This window comes from Nicotiana tabacum, chromosome 19 (assembly GCF_000715075.1).
Source record: "Nicotiana tabacum cultivar K326 chromosome 19, ASM71507v2, whole genome shotgun sequence".
Classification (NCBI taxonomy): Eukaryota; Viridiplantae; Streptophyta; class Magnoliopsida; order Solanales; family Solanaceae; genus Nicotiana; species Nicotiana tabacum.
In genome coordinates this window covers 8,681,087-8,695,635 of record NC_134098.1, presented here as the reverse complement: position 1 = coordinate 8,695,635, position 14,549 = coordinate 8,681,087, and the positions used below count along the sequence as shown (strand labels likewise).

Genomic DNA, 14,549 nt, shown 5'->3' with positions numbered 1-14,549 from the left:
AAAAGAAAAATTTCACCCAAAAACTAATTTTTGGAAAAATAAATTCAATTTTGTTCAAAAATCATGTTCCATGAACAAAAAATGTTTTCAATCTTTTTTTAAAAAAGCAACCAAAATCTATGGCCAAACAGGAGAATGTCCCTTTCCATACTTCGCCAAATAAAACTCTTTTTTATACCATCCACTACGCATTACAATCTCCGTATGTTCTGACAACACCAATTACACCTCAGTCTCAAACAAATTGGTATCATCGGTCATTAGGCAAGGTCCGTGTCATTGTGCATCTCTAATGTTCTGCTCGTGGAATAGAAAGAGTTTGTTGCATCAAGACAGTGACTTAAAGTCTTAAAACATATTTTGATGCTTGTATTAATAGCTTTGCTAAGCAATCTCTGCAGCTATAGAAATTCAAAAAAAAATTCAACCAAGTTTGATAAAAAAAATTATTAGGGGGTATAGACTCTGAAACCTCAATTCTAAATTAGCCCAAAATAAAAAGAAGGGAAATTGTTCAGGCTATGGTTGTACTAGCTTTTGTAAAGAATATAAGTTTTTCAAGATTTGCTGACATTCCAGAAAAGCATTGAGAAACCCTCACATAGCCGCCGATGAGCCTCCAAAAAACCTTTTTTCCTTCAAACTTTCAACAGTCTCTTTGATGCTTTCTTCAAGAGGAGTGAATTTGACACCCAAATTTTTTGCCCTTTCCTTTGATACTTGATAGTTTTGCATCAACGGATTGTCGTCAGCACACCTACAGAGGTTATTTCAAGAAATGTAGTTAAAAAGCAATTTCAATGCAAAGCTTGATAGTTTCATGCTATTTCAAAAGCTTGATTGTCTCATGTGCGCGCTCTCTCTCTCGCTGATCTATTTCTCTCACATAAAGTGATCAAGAATCAATCTGCATGTCATATTCATCTAACGACATAGCAAGTTTGTGTGATCAAAGCCAGAGGAGGATTTAGAGGGGCGGAAGGGGATTCACCCGAAACCCCTTCGCCAAAAAGTAGTGGGCAACTCTCTCAACCATTAAATATCTTCCATTAGCTGAAGGATTCTCAAATGCGAGAATATGTGCATTTGCAACATCTTTGACGTTAACCCACCCAAAGGTAGAATTTGGGTATGTCTCGGCACCTATATAACATGGAAAAATAAGCATTCAAAATGACGAAAGGGATGGTAAAACATATTTAATGAATAAACAGATTGCAATATCATAAGAGGAAAAAAATAAGAAAAAGTAATTTTTACCAACAAAATAATTACATTTCCATGACTAATATTGTCTGCCTCAATTGTTCTGTTTAGCCTTTGATTGATATTTAAACTTAAAAGGGTATATTACTACAAAGTCCTCTCTAGCTTACAAAAACTAAGCTGATCTCCCATTTTGTTTGAAATATACAAGAGAATTCACCTCTAGTTTAATAAGCACATCACCCCAGCATTGTCTTTTGCAATAATTGTACTTACCATAGCCACCCCACCTAGCCCCTCAGCCTCGAGTCCTTCAAATTCCAGCCAAAGCAACAGGACAACACCCAACAAGAGCAAAATGATAAAAAGCCGAACCGGTATTTTGGACGAATTGCTCTCAATTTAACCCCATTATTTTAAGCCATAAGATAGAGGTGAGATTCTTGTCATATTCATTTTTTTTTAAGGTAAGTAATTTTATTAATAATGGGAAAAAGAACTCCCGTATACAATCTAGTCATATTCATACTAGGAGGAAGATCAATCTAGTTTTGTTAAAGTAGTCGAATAGGTCTAATTAGGTTGACCGTAAAGAAAAAGATGACAGAATTTTGTGTTTTGCCTTGGCATTAGAGACGGCCTTGGCATTGCACACAGCCTTGGTCTTGGCCTGCCGCGCGGCCTTTGATATTTCTATTTGTTAGATTTAACAGTCCTGTCCATGTTACTTCACTAGATTGATAAAGGTACTTAGCATAAGCTATAAGGTAAAGATTTAACGAACTTAAGTTTAGAAACATACCATTTACCAAGTTCAAGACTGCACCAGAACTGGTATTAAGTGTAGGCTGTAACAAAGGACCAATAACCATAGCAGGGTTTATTGCAACCATATCAATGCCTTTCTCTTTCACAAACTTCCATGCAGCATCCTCGGCCAATGTCTTTGAGAGAACATACCAGAGCTAAAAAAAAAAAAAAACAGGAGAAAAGAAAAATGTCATTGTCTTCAATCCAAAGAAAGGGTGGGGTGGGGGGTGGGGGAGGGGGGAATTTTAAGGGGGGATCAAAATAGTGGAGAGTCTACAATTCACACAAGAGAGAGAGAAAGAGAGATTCAAAATGGTGGAAAGTCTGCAGTTGCCAAGAGTAATAACATTATTCATATATTGTGTAGTTTTCCTTTCTAAGGAAGCCTGGAGACTGAAAACCGGAGATCTTCAGAAAATGTGACTGCTTTTTTTAAACATGCAAAGAACAAGGAGGTCACTTACAAGACTCATTGCAACTAATATCAAATATTTCAATCAAAACAAACCAACCAAAAGTATGTACTCACCAGACTTGATACGTCACAAATAAAACAGATAATATAACATGAGATGATTCTTTATAATTAAAAAGTCACTAAAACAGCATAGTTTTAAGCACATATGTCCAAAACACACGCTGTTCTAATTATATATCAACCAGAGAAGTGCTTGGATGAACACCTAAAAGTAAGAAATTGTCAAAACCTTCAATTAGCATAAATAACTTCAAAAATAGCAACTTGCGACATTAATCAGAATTAGTGCTGCGCATAACAGCACCTAAGAAATTCTTTAATCTGGATTCTTGTCATGGTTAATGAGTTCTTGTTGAGATCAAAATGAGAGAGATGCACACTGTTATGATGCTGCCTTGTCAATATTAGTGCCAACCTATCGTAAAAGTAACTTTAGGCAAAGTGCATTTAGTTCATCACATATCTAGGTAGCCCTTATACTCTTATAGAGTGTATATTGTGTTTACAAACTTTTAGGAAATGCGTCAGCTGCAATTTTAAACATTTATAAGTCCCTAACCTTCCAAATACACAACAACAACAACAACCACCCAGTGTAATCCCACAAGTGGAGTCTGGAACCTTCCCAATACACATACAAAAATAAATAGTTACACAACATTAGCACACTTTAATTTGTCCGTGAATGTGCTCAAAAAGAAGAAGAAAGAACTATAGGCGCACCTGCTTTTCTCTGCAATAGTCTGGACTGGTCCACCAGCTTTCATCAACCACAACCTCAGGTGTCCGAGGCTGACCACTATAAGCAACTGCAGCTATGGAAGATGTTAAAACCACTCGTTTTACTGATGATGCTTTGGCACATGAACCAAGAAGATTGAGTGTCCCCTTGACAGCAGGATCAAGTAACTCAGCCTGAAATACGGGCAAATCTAGGGTTGAATGAAACCATCACTAGAAGTCCATAAAGCTAATTTACTTTGAGGGGTCGTTTGGTAAATGGTTACCAGGATAAGGATACTAATCCCGGAATAGAATTTGGGATTGTATTTATCCCATGTTTGGTTATGAGTATTAGCTAACACCGGTATAAATTTTACACCAAAATGATGGTATTAGCTATCCCATATATAGCTAATCCATGGGATATCCTTGTCTATCCCACAATTGAACCAAACGACCTCAAAGTGCCATAGTAAGCAAGTTGGCTATGTCAGTTTCATAAAATAATATTAACATCATACACATTTCAGTTTCTAGAAAACATGACTAATCTTATGTGCAACTACCAAATGTGAACAGTTCCACCATCAACTAGTAGAGGTCTATTACAAAAGCTCCATAATAACATTACAAAATTCTTAAGCTTCATACTTACACAACAATTACATTGAAAGGAGAAATATGTATTTCAAGAGTAGTATACTTTAATTTGATTTTCCCTCAGAGAGTTTTGGTGCCCACTCTGGCTAAATTTGGTGACCTAGCGTAAGTCTCTTTCTTCATCCATTTGAACCTAATTGAAGAGATATTGGAACAGTTGAGGTTCATTATTGACTTTTTAAACATTAGATTTGTGTAATATCTATAAGTTGGCCAGTAGTCTACAAATAATCTTTTTCCGGATCACTGAAAAATTTTCATTTTTCACTTTTGTATGAACAATCTCAAAGACAAAACTTGGATCCAAATTCCAAAAAAAAAAAATGTATTGGCTTCGCCTCTTTTTAATGAAGTAATTATCTTTCTATTATACCGTTTATAATTTCTAAATTATTCACGAGTCCGAATTAGATATTACAAGTTTCTGTCATGTCATTCCATGCATGCAAAGCGAGTTAAGAAATTATGATAACACACGCTTCATATATAACTTTTATATTAGATGGAAAATAAGTTTCAAAATGTACAAAAGATGGGTTAAGTTTGGCACGTCGGATTATGACTCACTGTTTAGCCCACCTTGATTCAACACATCTCAGGCCAGAATATACTTTGGGAGGGTCATCTATTGATTTGGCCAATTTTAACCAGCCAAATTCCGCCTAACCCACCTATTTTCCACCCCACCACTTACTATAGTTAACTTTCCTCGGCCAACCATAAGTGTCTAGTTTTATAGCCATTAGACATGATCCAAAGCAGAGAAAGTTCTAGAGATAGATCAAGGAAAGATTGTTATCTTACGAACATGATTCAAACCATTCAATCACCATTTTTATAAGGTTTCATATTTATGTGAGAGTTTCAGTCTAGTAGGTGGTTAAAAGTAACTTAACTAACATGTGGGGACAAGTAATAATGGTGAATGAATATTTTCTTGCTCTTTTTTTTAACAATGGTGGTGTTCGAGCCCAACTTGCGCACACCTCGACAATTCCACCGGGTACCGAGTAACTCTGCCCACAAGCGCTTAACGCTTAGGCAGATGGGAAAAAATCACCTAGCTAAGCTTACCGTTTTTCCAATGGTGAGCAGATTTCTTGAAACTAAACTGTTAAGAGTTTTCTATGGCAGTCTACTTTTGATACGAATCGTCAAGTTAAATTTATTTACAGCCAAGCTACAAAGGAGCTTGAAATAAGAGAAGAAAAGAGAGTGAAACTTCAATGTGAAAAAGAGAAAGATAGAAATATGAGTAGGGCCGAACAAATAGAAAAGGAACGAGGAGCAGAGAAAATGGGAATGCAAATTATATAGTATCTCATCCAATGAAACAGGATGTTTTCCAATGGTGAGCAGATTTCTTGAAACTAAACTGTCAGAGTTTTCTATGGTAGTCTACTTTTGACACGAATCGTCAAGTTAAATTTATTTACTAAACAGCCAAGCAACAAAGGAGCTGGAAAGAAGAGAAGAAAAGAGAGTGAAACTTCAATGTGAAAAAGAGAAATTTAGAAATATGAGTAGGACCGATCAAATAGAAAAGGAACGAGGAGCAGAGAAAATGGGAATGCAAATTATATAGTATCTCATCCAATGAAACAGGATGGTTTATCAGCATAGCATCTCTCTCCTTTCAAAGGCATCTGAATTTCTCCTTGTGAGATTAGAAGCGGTGATATTGATTCTGTAATGACTAAAGCTAACTTGATATTAACATAATAAAGATGCTGATTTCCATACTTCTATTGATTTCTGGATAACAGTCGAACACCATTATACTATGGGCTTTTCTCAGCACTACCTAGAATGAAGGATAAGCATTTCCACTATCAAATTTACGAGAATTAGGAAAGGACCTGTGGGTCTGTAACAGAGTAGTAAAATGGAGATGCTGTATGGAATACACCTTCACATCCATCAACCACAGCATCAAATGAACCTTCTTCTAACAGGTTTGCTTTGAACAAGTGAAGCCTCTCCTTGGCCCCACCGAGGGAAAGCAAATGCTGTGTTTTCTTGGGATCGTCTGCAAGAAGAAATCACAATGGATTCAACACATATAAGCAGTAAATCCGACCTAATAACACAGGCAAAGAATGAAATATCTCATTTTTTCATAGTTCGATCTTAAATTAAGAGAGCTGAAATTTTTAGTCCCTGTGATAAGCGAAACAAGATCAACCTTAGTAATCTTTTCTTTAATAAACAAGATCAACCTTAGTTGTACATTTGAAGAAAAGGATCTGCAAAGGCACCATACCGACTAGATCTAGAGTGGGCTCTGGCTAATTGATTGGCAGACATTACTCTCTAACTGCTTGCAAGTTGGTTTTGTATAGAGATGTACCATATTTATCAATCAAGTAATCAAGTCCCAAAGCTTGAATTCTCTAAACAAAGGAAGGGGGGGGGGGGGAGCTGGGAGAAAAAGCAAAAAAAAGAAAGACACGGGGAGGGTGAAGGTGGGAGAAAAAGCAAAAGGATAAGTGGAAAAAATTTTAAATCTCAGAATGCACTTTTAAAGGAGAATGCTAAATAACACATTTTCCCCTACATTGGTCGAGTAAGGACTTGGCCAAGTGTTCATAAAATATGTTCTCCAGGTTCATCAGACACTAACCAAAAATAAAGAGAAATTCTCATAACGAAAGAAAGTGGCCGAAAGGTCATGGATGAGATAAGATTTGGTGTACAGTGCGTTGAATCAAAAAACATACGTACCAGTGCCTAAAGGTATAATGTGTCAGTGGCTCATAATAGTGGTGGTGGAGTAATATTAGACGGCTTAACATGGAGAAGAGGCGGGAAGGTGCAGAGAGCAATCAAATAATCTAGACATATTAATCAGCCACTTCTTACTCAAACTTTATGTCTTTCGTACACCAACTTCTTTACTAATTTAAAGAGAATTTCAGCAGAAGATTTTGTGTTTTCTGCCCAACCAGGTAGATTTTCCCTTTTCCCTCATCTCCCATGAAAATGAATACATGACTGGCTTTATAAGGCAAACTGAGGCTACCATAATCGAAACATCAGTTTTATGTCAAATTAAAAAACTATCTTACTATAATCACATTATCATTCTTTTTTCCTTTTTGTATTTTGTGCGTGATAACAGAGAAATCCCCAAGGGCAAGTGGTGCACGGTTGCCAGCCCCTCTACCCATCTTCACTTAATTACCATGCTTTTGTCTTGGAAAGATGCGAACCTTGTGAGTATGCCTAACGCACACGTCACATGTCGCGCTCTTACCACTAGACCAAAGCCTGGGGGCACCATAACCAAAAGGTCATTTATATGTCAAATTGAAAAAACTAACTCATTAGCATCCATAAACAAAGCCTTCTATCAATGTATTTGACTACATAAGAAGCTTAAATCAACTCAAAACATCCAATAAGATACTGCAGACCTTAGACAAATAAATATAGCTTAAATTTTTAAATCAAGTTGGCCATACAATTCAATATTGTATCTAAGCAGGTAAAGGTCCTAAATTCAAGTCTAACTGCCACCCATCAGTAATAAAAATAAAAGAAAGAAAAACTTCTCATTACAAAAATAAATTCACATGTTTGGTCCAAGAAAAAAATCAGGCCCCACGTGAATTAGGATAAATAAATAAAAGTGTATTCCTCCCTACTAGTTTAAACTTTTTGGATTAGGCAGTTTATACAATTCAATGTGATATCTACACATGTAGAGATCCTAAGTTCGAGTCTAATTGACACCCATCATTAATTAAAAAAACAAAAAAGGAAAAATTTCTCATTTCACTACTGTGGCCCAAGACAAAAATTGGGGCCCGGCACGTGAATTAAAATAGATAAATAAACAAAAGTGTATCCCTCTTTCTAATAATTTTTAAAACTTTTAGATAAATGTTCACACAATTCAACAAACAATCCTATGTCAAATAATAATGATATTTTAAAACCTGAAATTCCATACCGCAACAGCCCAGACGATCATAACAACAAACAAATCAATTGCATGGCAAAAAAACCCACATTTTTGCTCCCAATTTTGTCATTAATCAAATCAAAAAATCACAAATCCATGTTCCACATTTCTACATCAAATGAACAAATAAAAAAAGTGAATCGTTTGATTATAGAGAGAGAAAAAAAGAAGAGAAAAGGGGACAAACTGGGGTCACGAACGGAAGCCTTAACAGTGTAACCACGCTGGAGCAAGAATTTGACGAGCCATGACGCTATGTAACCTGAAGCTCCTGTTACGCATACTGTTTTCGCTGCTAAACTCATTCTTCCAAACAAGACACAGACACAGACACAGAAACAGAGGAATGGTGTTGAGAGAAAACAGAGGAATGAAAATGTGCGTATTTGGATTTTGGGAATAAAGAATTGAGAGATTGATGGAAAAGGAAATTGAGAGATTATGCTTAAAACCAGCCACGTGTGTTGTTTCCTTTCTTGGTAGTTTTTAGGTAATATGGCTTTTTCTAATCCCGACCTCTTTTAGAAACACTATCTAGTTCACAATGATCGTTTAATACATACTTTCATATTTTACTCTTAATAATTTTTATAATCACACCTTGTTTACTGTAACCGTACAAATAAAATAATCACATATTTAATACCGAAAATTTCAAAATCTTTATGTTTTTCTTAAATTTCATATCTAAGTCCAACTATACTATATAAATTAAAATGGAGGGAGCATATTTTCTTTTCTTTTTAAAGTTCTTTTTGAAAATAAAAAATCAGGAATAGTCTTCTTTTCTTTCTTATGCATTGTTTGATCAAATAACGGTAGTGTTTGTTTATTCTTAAAAAGGATAACAATTAAATTTGTACGCGGTTTTAAAGATATGTGGATTGATTCAACACAAATAATCAAAGATATTACATAAACGAATGAAAGACAAAATGAATAATCAAACCAGTTATTATGTTAAGGCCCAGCTCGAACTTAGGTTGAACAGTAATTTGGCTCTCGATCAGATCCTCGGTTCGCAACCAATAGTGAATGGATAACAAACAGCAAATTAATAGTTTTGCTATAGCTAGAGAGCAGAAAAATAAAATTGTATTGCCTTGATTTGCGTGTTATAATATGTATTATCAAAGAAAAACTTCCCCTTTATATAGTAGGGGAGTTTTATCCCTAGTACAAGTCTAAAAAAAATAAAAATCTCCCTTTCTCGTTAATTACCGATCTGTAACCGACATTATTCGCACCGTGATATCCAGTTAGGCATGGATATCACGGCCCTCCGTTAGTTGTTCGTAACCGTTTGCTATATCTCCGAGGTTCAAAAGCTCGTTTCGGGTCCGGGGAGCGTTACCTTATCACGCCCGGCGATGAGCCTATTGTTCATCTTTCATAGGTCTTGGTACGAAAGGCTCCCAGCCTTGATTTCATCCTCGTGCATTCGTGCCCTCCTTCCGTATTCTTCACCGGGAAATCGGGGTATGCATTACCCCCGATTTTACTCGTATACAGATAGTCCCCTCGTTTATTGGAGAGTAGGTTTGCCGGATCGATGGGAAACGAATAGGTGAGCCCCAGTTTCTTCCCTCGTACATTGTAACTGAGATGACGGGTAAGTCAAAAACGTTCCAACAGTCGCGTCGTTCTAACTTCGGACACGTGTCGGTCATCGGCTGGTTGTCTTCGAACATGAAACGTCGCGTATTGATTGCATTCTCCCCTATAAAAGCTTCAACCCTCTTCACTTCTTCTATTTTCCGATCCTAGCTTATACCTTCAAACTTTCTAACGCTTTCAACTTTTTCAAATCTTCATACCGCTTCTTGAACCATCATATCTTCATCTCTAACCTTCAAACCTTCACATTTTTTCTTGGATTTCCAACCCATAACTTCATATCTTCATCTATAACCTCCAAACCTTCATACTCCTTCTTCAAATCTTCATATATTTCACATATCCACGATGGCTAAAATTTCCAAGTCTGTACCATAACAAGCGACCCCCTCATCTTCCCATCCGACCATGGGCATCGAGGCGACCGTCCCCAAGGTGGCTCATGAGCCTCCTATGAAGAGTTTTATACCCGGGGGCTGCGATGATTTCAAAATCGAAAAGTCCTCCGTCCAACAAGACCGAGGCGAGGAAGCATGGAGGTACACATGTTCCGTTACTGAAGATACCATTCCCATAGTTTGAGAGGACTGTAATAGGAAGGCAAAGACGTGGTCGTCCCCGGGCCTAATGACGATGTTACTACCCACGTGGAGGGGTATTTAAGTGTTTACACTTACCCCTTCACGCTGGGCCCAATAGATCTAGTAATCCTGGCCTTTTGTAAGCAGTACGAGATGTGTATCAGGCAAATCCACCCGTCCCTCTGGAGGATCGTGATCCTCTTACGCTATTTTATGTACAACATCGAATCTCTTCGATTCACCCTCGACCACCTACTCCGCCTATACAGTCCCCGAATTTTTTGAGGGGGTCTAATCAAGCTTGTTCGCTGAGCGAGCAAGGCCCTTTTCTCGAGCATCGACGAGGATCGAGATCGAGGTTGGCAGGGGCATTTTGTTCGGGTAAAAACCGAAGACCTAATACCTCCCGAGTTCCTTCCATTTCCCGAGAAGTGGAACACATCTCATAAGTGTAGTATTTCCTTAAGTGTCAATTTCCCTTTATTTTTTCTCGTATTTCCAGTATTTATGGTCGTGTAGCTGTTGCCCAGGTTCCTAATGCGATCCCCCGGCTCAAGGAGTAGCAGATGCCACACTCAGAGCGCATGTGGAACAAACTTTTGAAGGGAAAATGGGAGACCCGTTCTCATGATAAGGCTCTCCCCTAAATAGTTATTACTACACACCAAGTTTACATAATGCTGATTTTTTCCTTTCCCTCGTAGGTCTGCCTAAGACCACCAAACTTAGGCCGCTGGACGGGGACAAGGATACGTCCTTACCCATCGAACCCTCTGTTTCAGGACAACCCGGGGATACTGCGGAGGAGTAGAAGAAGAGGAAAAGAAAGTCCTCGGGTTCCCCGATCCCGAGGCGAAGAGAAAAAAAAGGGGGCCACCCGGGTTCGGAAGCCAAAGAAGAATACTAAGTCTAAGGTACCAGACCCTAACTTCCTTTACCTACTCAGGGATGAGCCCGAAGAAGACGACATCTTTGTTGCCCATGGATCGACTCCTGCCGGGGAGCAGGCGATGACCGAGGAAAGAGGCCATGAGGTCGATACCCTTCCGATTCAAGAGGCCAAAGTGGAGATGGAGGCTGCAACCTCCCAAGAAATCATTCATGTTCTGAAAGAGGCGACCGATGTGATCGATATCATTGAGACGCCCGCTTATACCGAGTCAATGCTTGAAGAGGCCCAAGCGGGTAAAGAAAAGTCAAGTGAAAAAGTACAGGGTACAAATGATCCTATATACTCCTTCTTCGATGGCATGGACATGCCCACATTGGAAGATTTCTCCAAGTTAGGTCACCTGGAGATCCCGACAAAGGACGTGCCCTCGGGAGCTGGCGGGCCGAGTTCGAGCCCAAGATTGGTAAAGCAATTTCCCGCATCGAGTGTGGACTCCGAGCATAAGAGGGCGATTGTTCTCTAGTTCGGGAGGATGCCTAAGTCCTGTCTGCTCCGATAAGTGTAGCCAGCTGCCTCCGATGCCTGGTGACCGAGGATGACTAGGCAAAGATGAACGAGGTGGGCACGCCAAGTCTCTTCAACGAGGTGAAACAGACGCTGAACCGAGTAAGGATCTAATACTTTCATTCTCCCTTTATGGATCCCACATAAGTTTTCCTTTGATGTCTCTTACTAATTCTACTATTTTACAGGCTTCAGTGCTCCACCATGAAAGCTTCCTCTGGTACCGCTTGGAAATCAGCCAGCTCGAGTTCGAGCTCAAATAACAAGTCCAAAAGAAGGACATCTACGGGCTTTTTAGTTAGCAATAGGACGAGGCCCTTAAAAACCTCCCAATTCTCCAGGCCAAGCTGGAAAAAGCTCAAAAGGAAGCCTCGATCCTGAAACGGGAACATGCCAACCTGGTAGAAAAGGTAAAGGTCTTTGAATCTAGAAACGAGCAGCTAGTCATGGTGACTAACAACACAACTTCGCAGGTCCAATAGAAGATAGACCTGATCGACCAGCTGCGGGCCGAGATGGACGAGGTCAAGGCCTAGACTGAAGTATGGTAGGGCAGGATGGACCGGTTGGCCTCGAAGAAAGAAGCTGCTAAGGTGGAGTTGGATTCGGTCGAGAACCAACTTCAGGTGGCGAAGGACAAAGACGACAAGTGGTCTAGTTTGAACGACGATCTCCGGGTACAATTGAGCTCGGCCATCACGGAACGGGATGCCTTCGGAAGAGAATATGCGGCACTGGGGGACAAATTGGATGCAACCTTTGTTGATGCCGAGGAAATGGTGGCCCAGTATAAGGCCGATGTGGAGTTGGCTGAGACTCGCTTAAATACAAAGGCCGAATATATGAAGTGGTTGTCCCGAAGAGAGACCCTCGCAGAGATTCACGCCTGAGGTTTTAACTTATCGGTCAAGATCGAGGAAGCTAAGAGGCTCGAGGACGAGGCAAAAGAGCTCTACGAGCCCGAGGGTGTCGAAGGCTCTGAGGGATCTGAGGGCTCCGATGGTTCCGGTGACGAGTTGGACCTCGGTGAAGATCAGGCGTAGATGCCTTAGTACTTTTTCAGTTTTTTGTTTTTCCTTATATATATATATATATATATATTTTTTTTTGTTTTGAGGTCTATCGGGCCTTTTGTAAATATATTTTGGAATGTATATATGAAATTTTCCCTTTTTGACAATATCGCGTCATTACTTTTCCAACGTCTTCTTGCAATACTATTCATGTATTATTTTTTATGCCTCAGCATAAAATTAGATGTAGTTATGGGGCGTTCATTTTTCGGAGGTTCGAACGAAGCCTGACTTCGATGCTACTTTGTTTGCTCGTGGCTTCGAGACCTCGGTGCGATCGAAGGTTTCCAAGATGCTTAAATGTTTTTAGATAATGCTTTTGCCGAGTGTAACCTTTTAGTAGGTTTCGTGTTTTTGTAGAGGCCTTACTTTCTTGTTTCGGACTTCGGACGTCTCCTAGCCGCTTTCACAGTGGTCGTAGCCTTTGGGCATTTCCTAATAGGTTTGGTGCCTCCAGGATTCGGTAGCCCGGGCCATCCGAATTTTCTTCGGGCGGGAGTCCCCGAGTAGGGCTAGCCCGTGGGCTAGATAATCCCTGAGTAGGGGTAGCCCGTAGGCTTTTAGGATTCGGGATCAAAAAATGCGTAATGATAAAGTGTAAAGGAAGTGGAAATTTCTTTCATTTCTTGGTATTCAAGGTACATGATTGAAAGCGGATAAAAAATTATGTCATGCCTAGGACGGACTATGTGGGCACGGTTCAAATGACCTTTTTGCCCTTACAATTAATCCTAACCGCCAAGCCTTAGATTTTAGCACATTAATTTTTCTTCTTCCCCTGCTAAAGACCTTAATCCGAGGGTGATGGCCCACAGTATTCGAGGTCGAACTCGTGAGGGCTCGGATAATGTTGACCCGAATGCAAACGATCATCGATTCCGATTTGAAATAGGTCTTCAAATCTAAGTTCGCACGTTTTACTATTGCCTCGTTAAAAACTTTGCCGTAAAACCCATTTTGGGACAAAACAGGTTCAAGGAGAAAAGAGTGCAACGCATGCTTTCAGACCTAATAGCCACATCCGTCACCCGCCGTTTACCTACATATGTTAGTCTGATTCATAACATGATTAAAAGGTAATCGAGTTCGTACCTTAGCAGTAGTACCGCTTTAAGTATGCCACGTTCCAGTTGTTCGGTAGTTGTTCACCGTTTCCAGCTTCGAGATTATGTGATCCTTTGCCGATTATTCTGACAACTCGATATGGTCCTTACCAGTTCAGTCCCAGCTTTCCCTCGTTCGGGTTCCTGGTGTGTAATGTTACTTTTCTCAACACCAAGTCCCCGATTTGAAAGTGTCGTAGGTTGGATCTTTGGTTTTAATACATTTTTATTTACTGTTTCTGTGCGGTCAACCGAACCAGGATGGCCTCCTGCCTTTCATCCAATAGCTCTAGGCTCGTGATCATGACATTGCCGTTTGAATCCTCTGTTGCATATTGGAACCTGAGGCTCAGTTCTCCTACTTTAACTGGTATTAAGGCTTTGGCCCTGTAAACCAACGAAAATGGTGTGGAACCGGTACTAGACTTCGAGGTCGTACGATATGCCCACTGGACTTCAGGCAGGATTTCCTTCCATTTTCCTTTGGCATCGGTTAACCTCTTTTTCAGGTTTTGAAGTATGGTCTTGTTTGTTAATTCTGCCTGTCTGTTTCCACTAGGGTGATAAGGCGTTGATAGTATCTTTTTGATCTTGTCGTCTTTGAAATATTTATTTACATTGTTGCCAATGAATTATTTTCCATTATCACAAATTACCTTGGCCGGTATCTCGAATCGGCATATTATATGGTTTCAGATGAAGTCAATGACTTCCTTCTCCTGGTCTTTATCGAACGCTTGAGCTTCGACCCATTTGAAAAAATAATTGGTCATGAATAGTATGAATTAAGCCTTACCACATGTGGAGGAGGTTTGCCATTCAAGATATCCTTCTTCTTCTGGAGATTGTGGAGGCAGAAAATAGCCACCGATGAC

General features: G+C 39.5%; 1 protein-coding gene across 1 annotated transcript; it reads right to left on the bottom strand.

Annotated features, from left to right (window-relative positions):
• Positions 1-304: 304 nt before the first annotated feature.
• Positions 305-8,333, bottom strand: LOC107787493 (phenylacetaldehyde reductase). The gene is given in 6 exon segments (XM_075239630.1): positions 305-808; positions 999-1,143; positions 2,009-2,171; positions 3,218-3,409; positions 5,737-5,906; positions 8,032-8,333. Coding segments are annotated over 6 exon segments (999 nt in total). The 5' UTR covers positions 8,150-8,333; the 3' UTR covers positions 305-597.
• Positions 8,334-14,549: the final 6,216 nt, after the last annotated feature.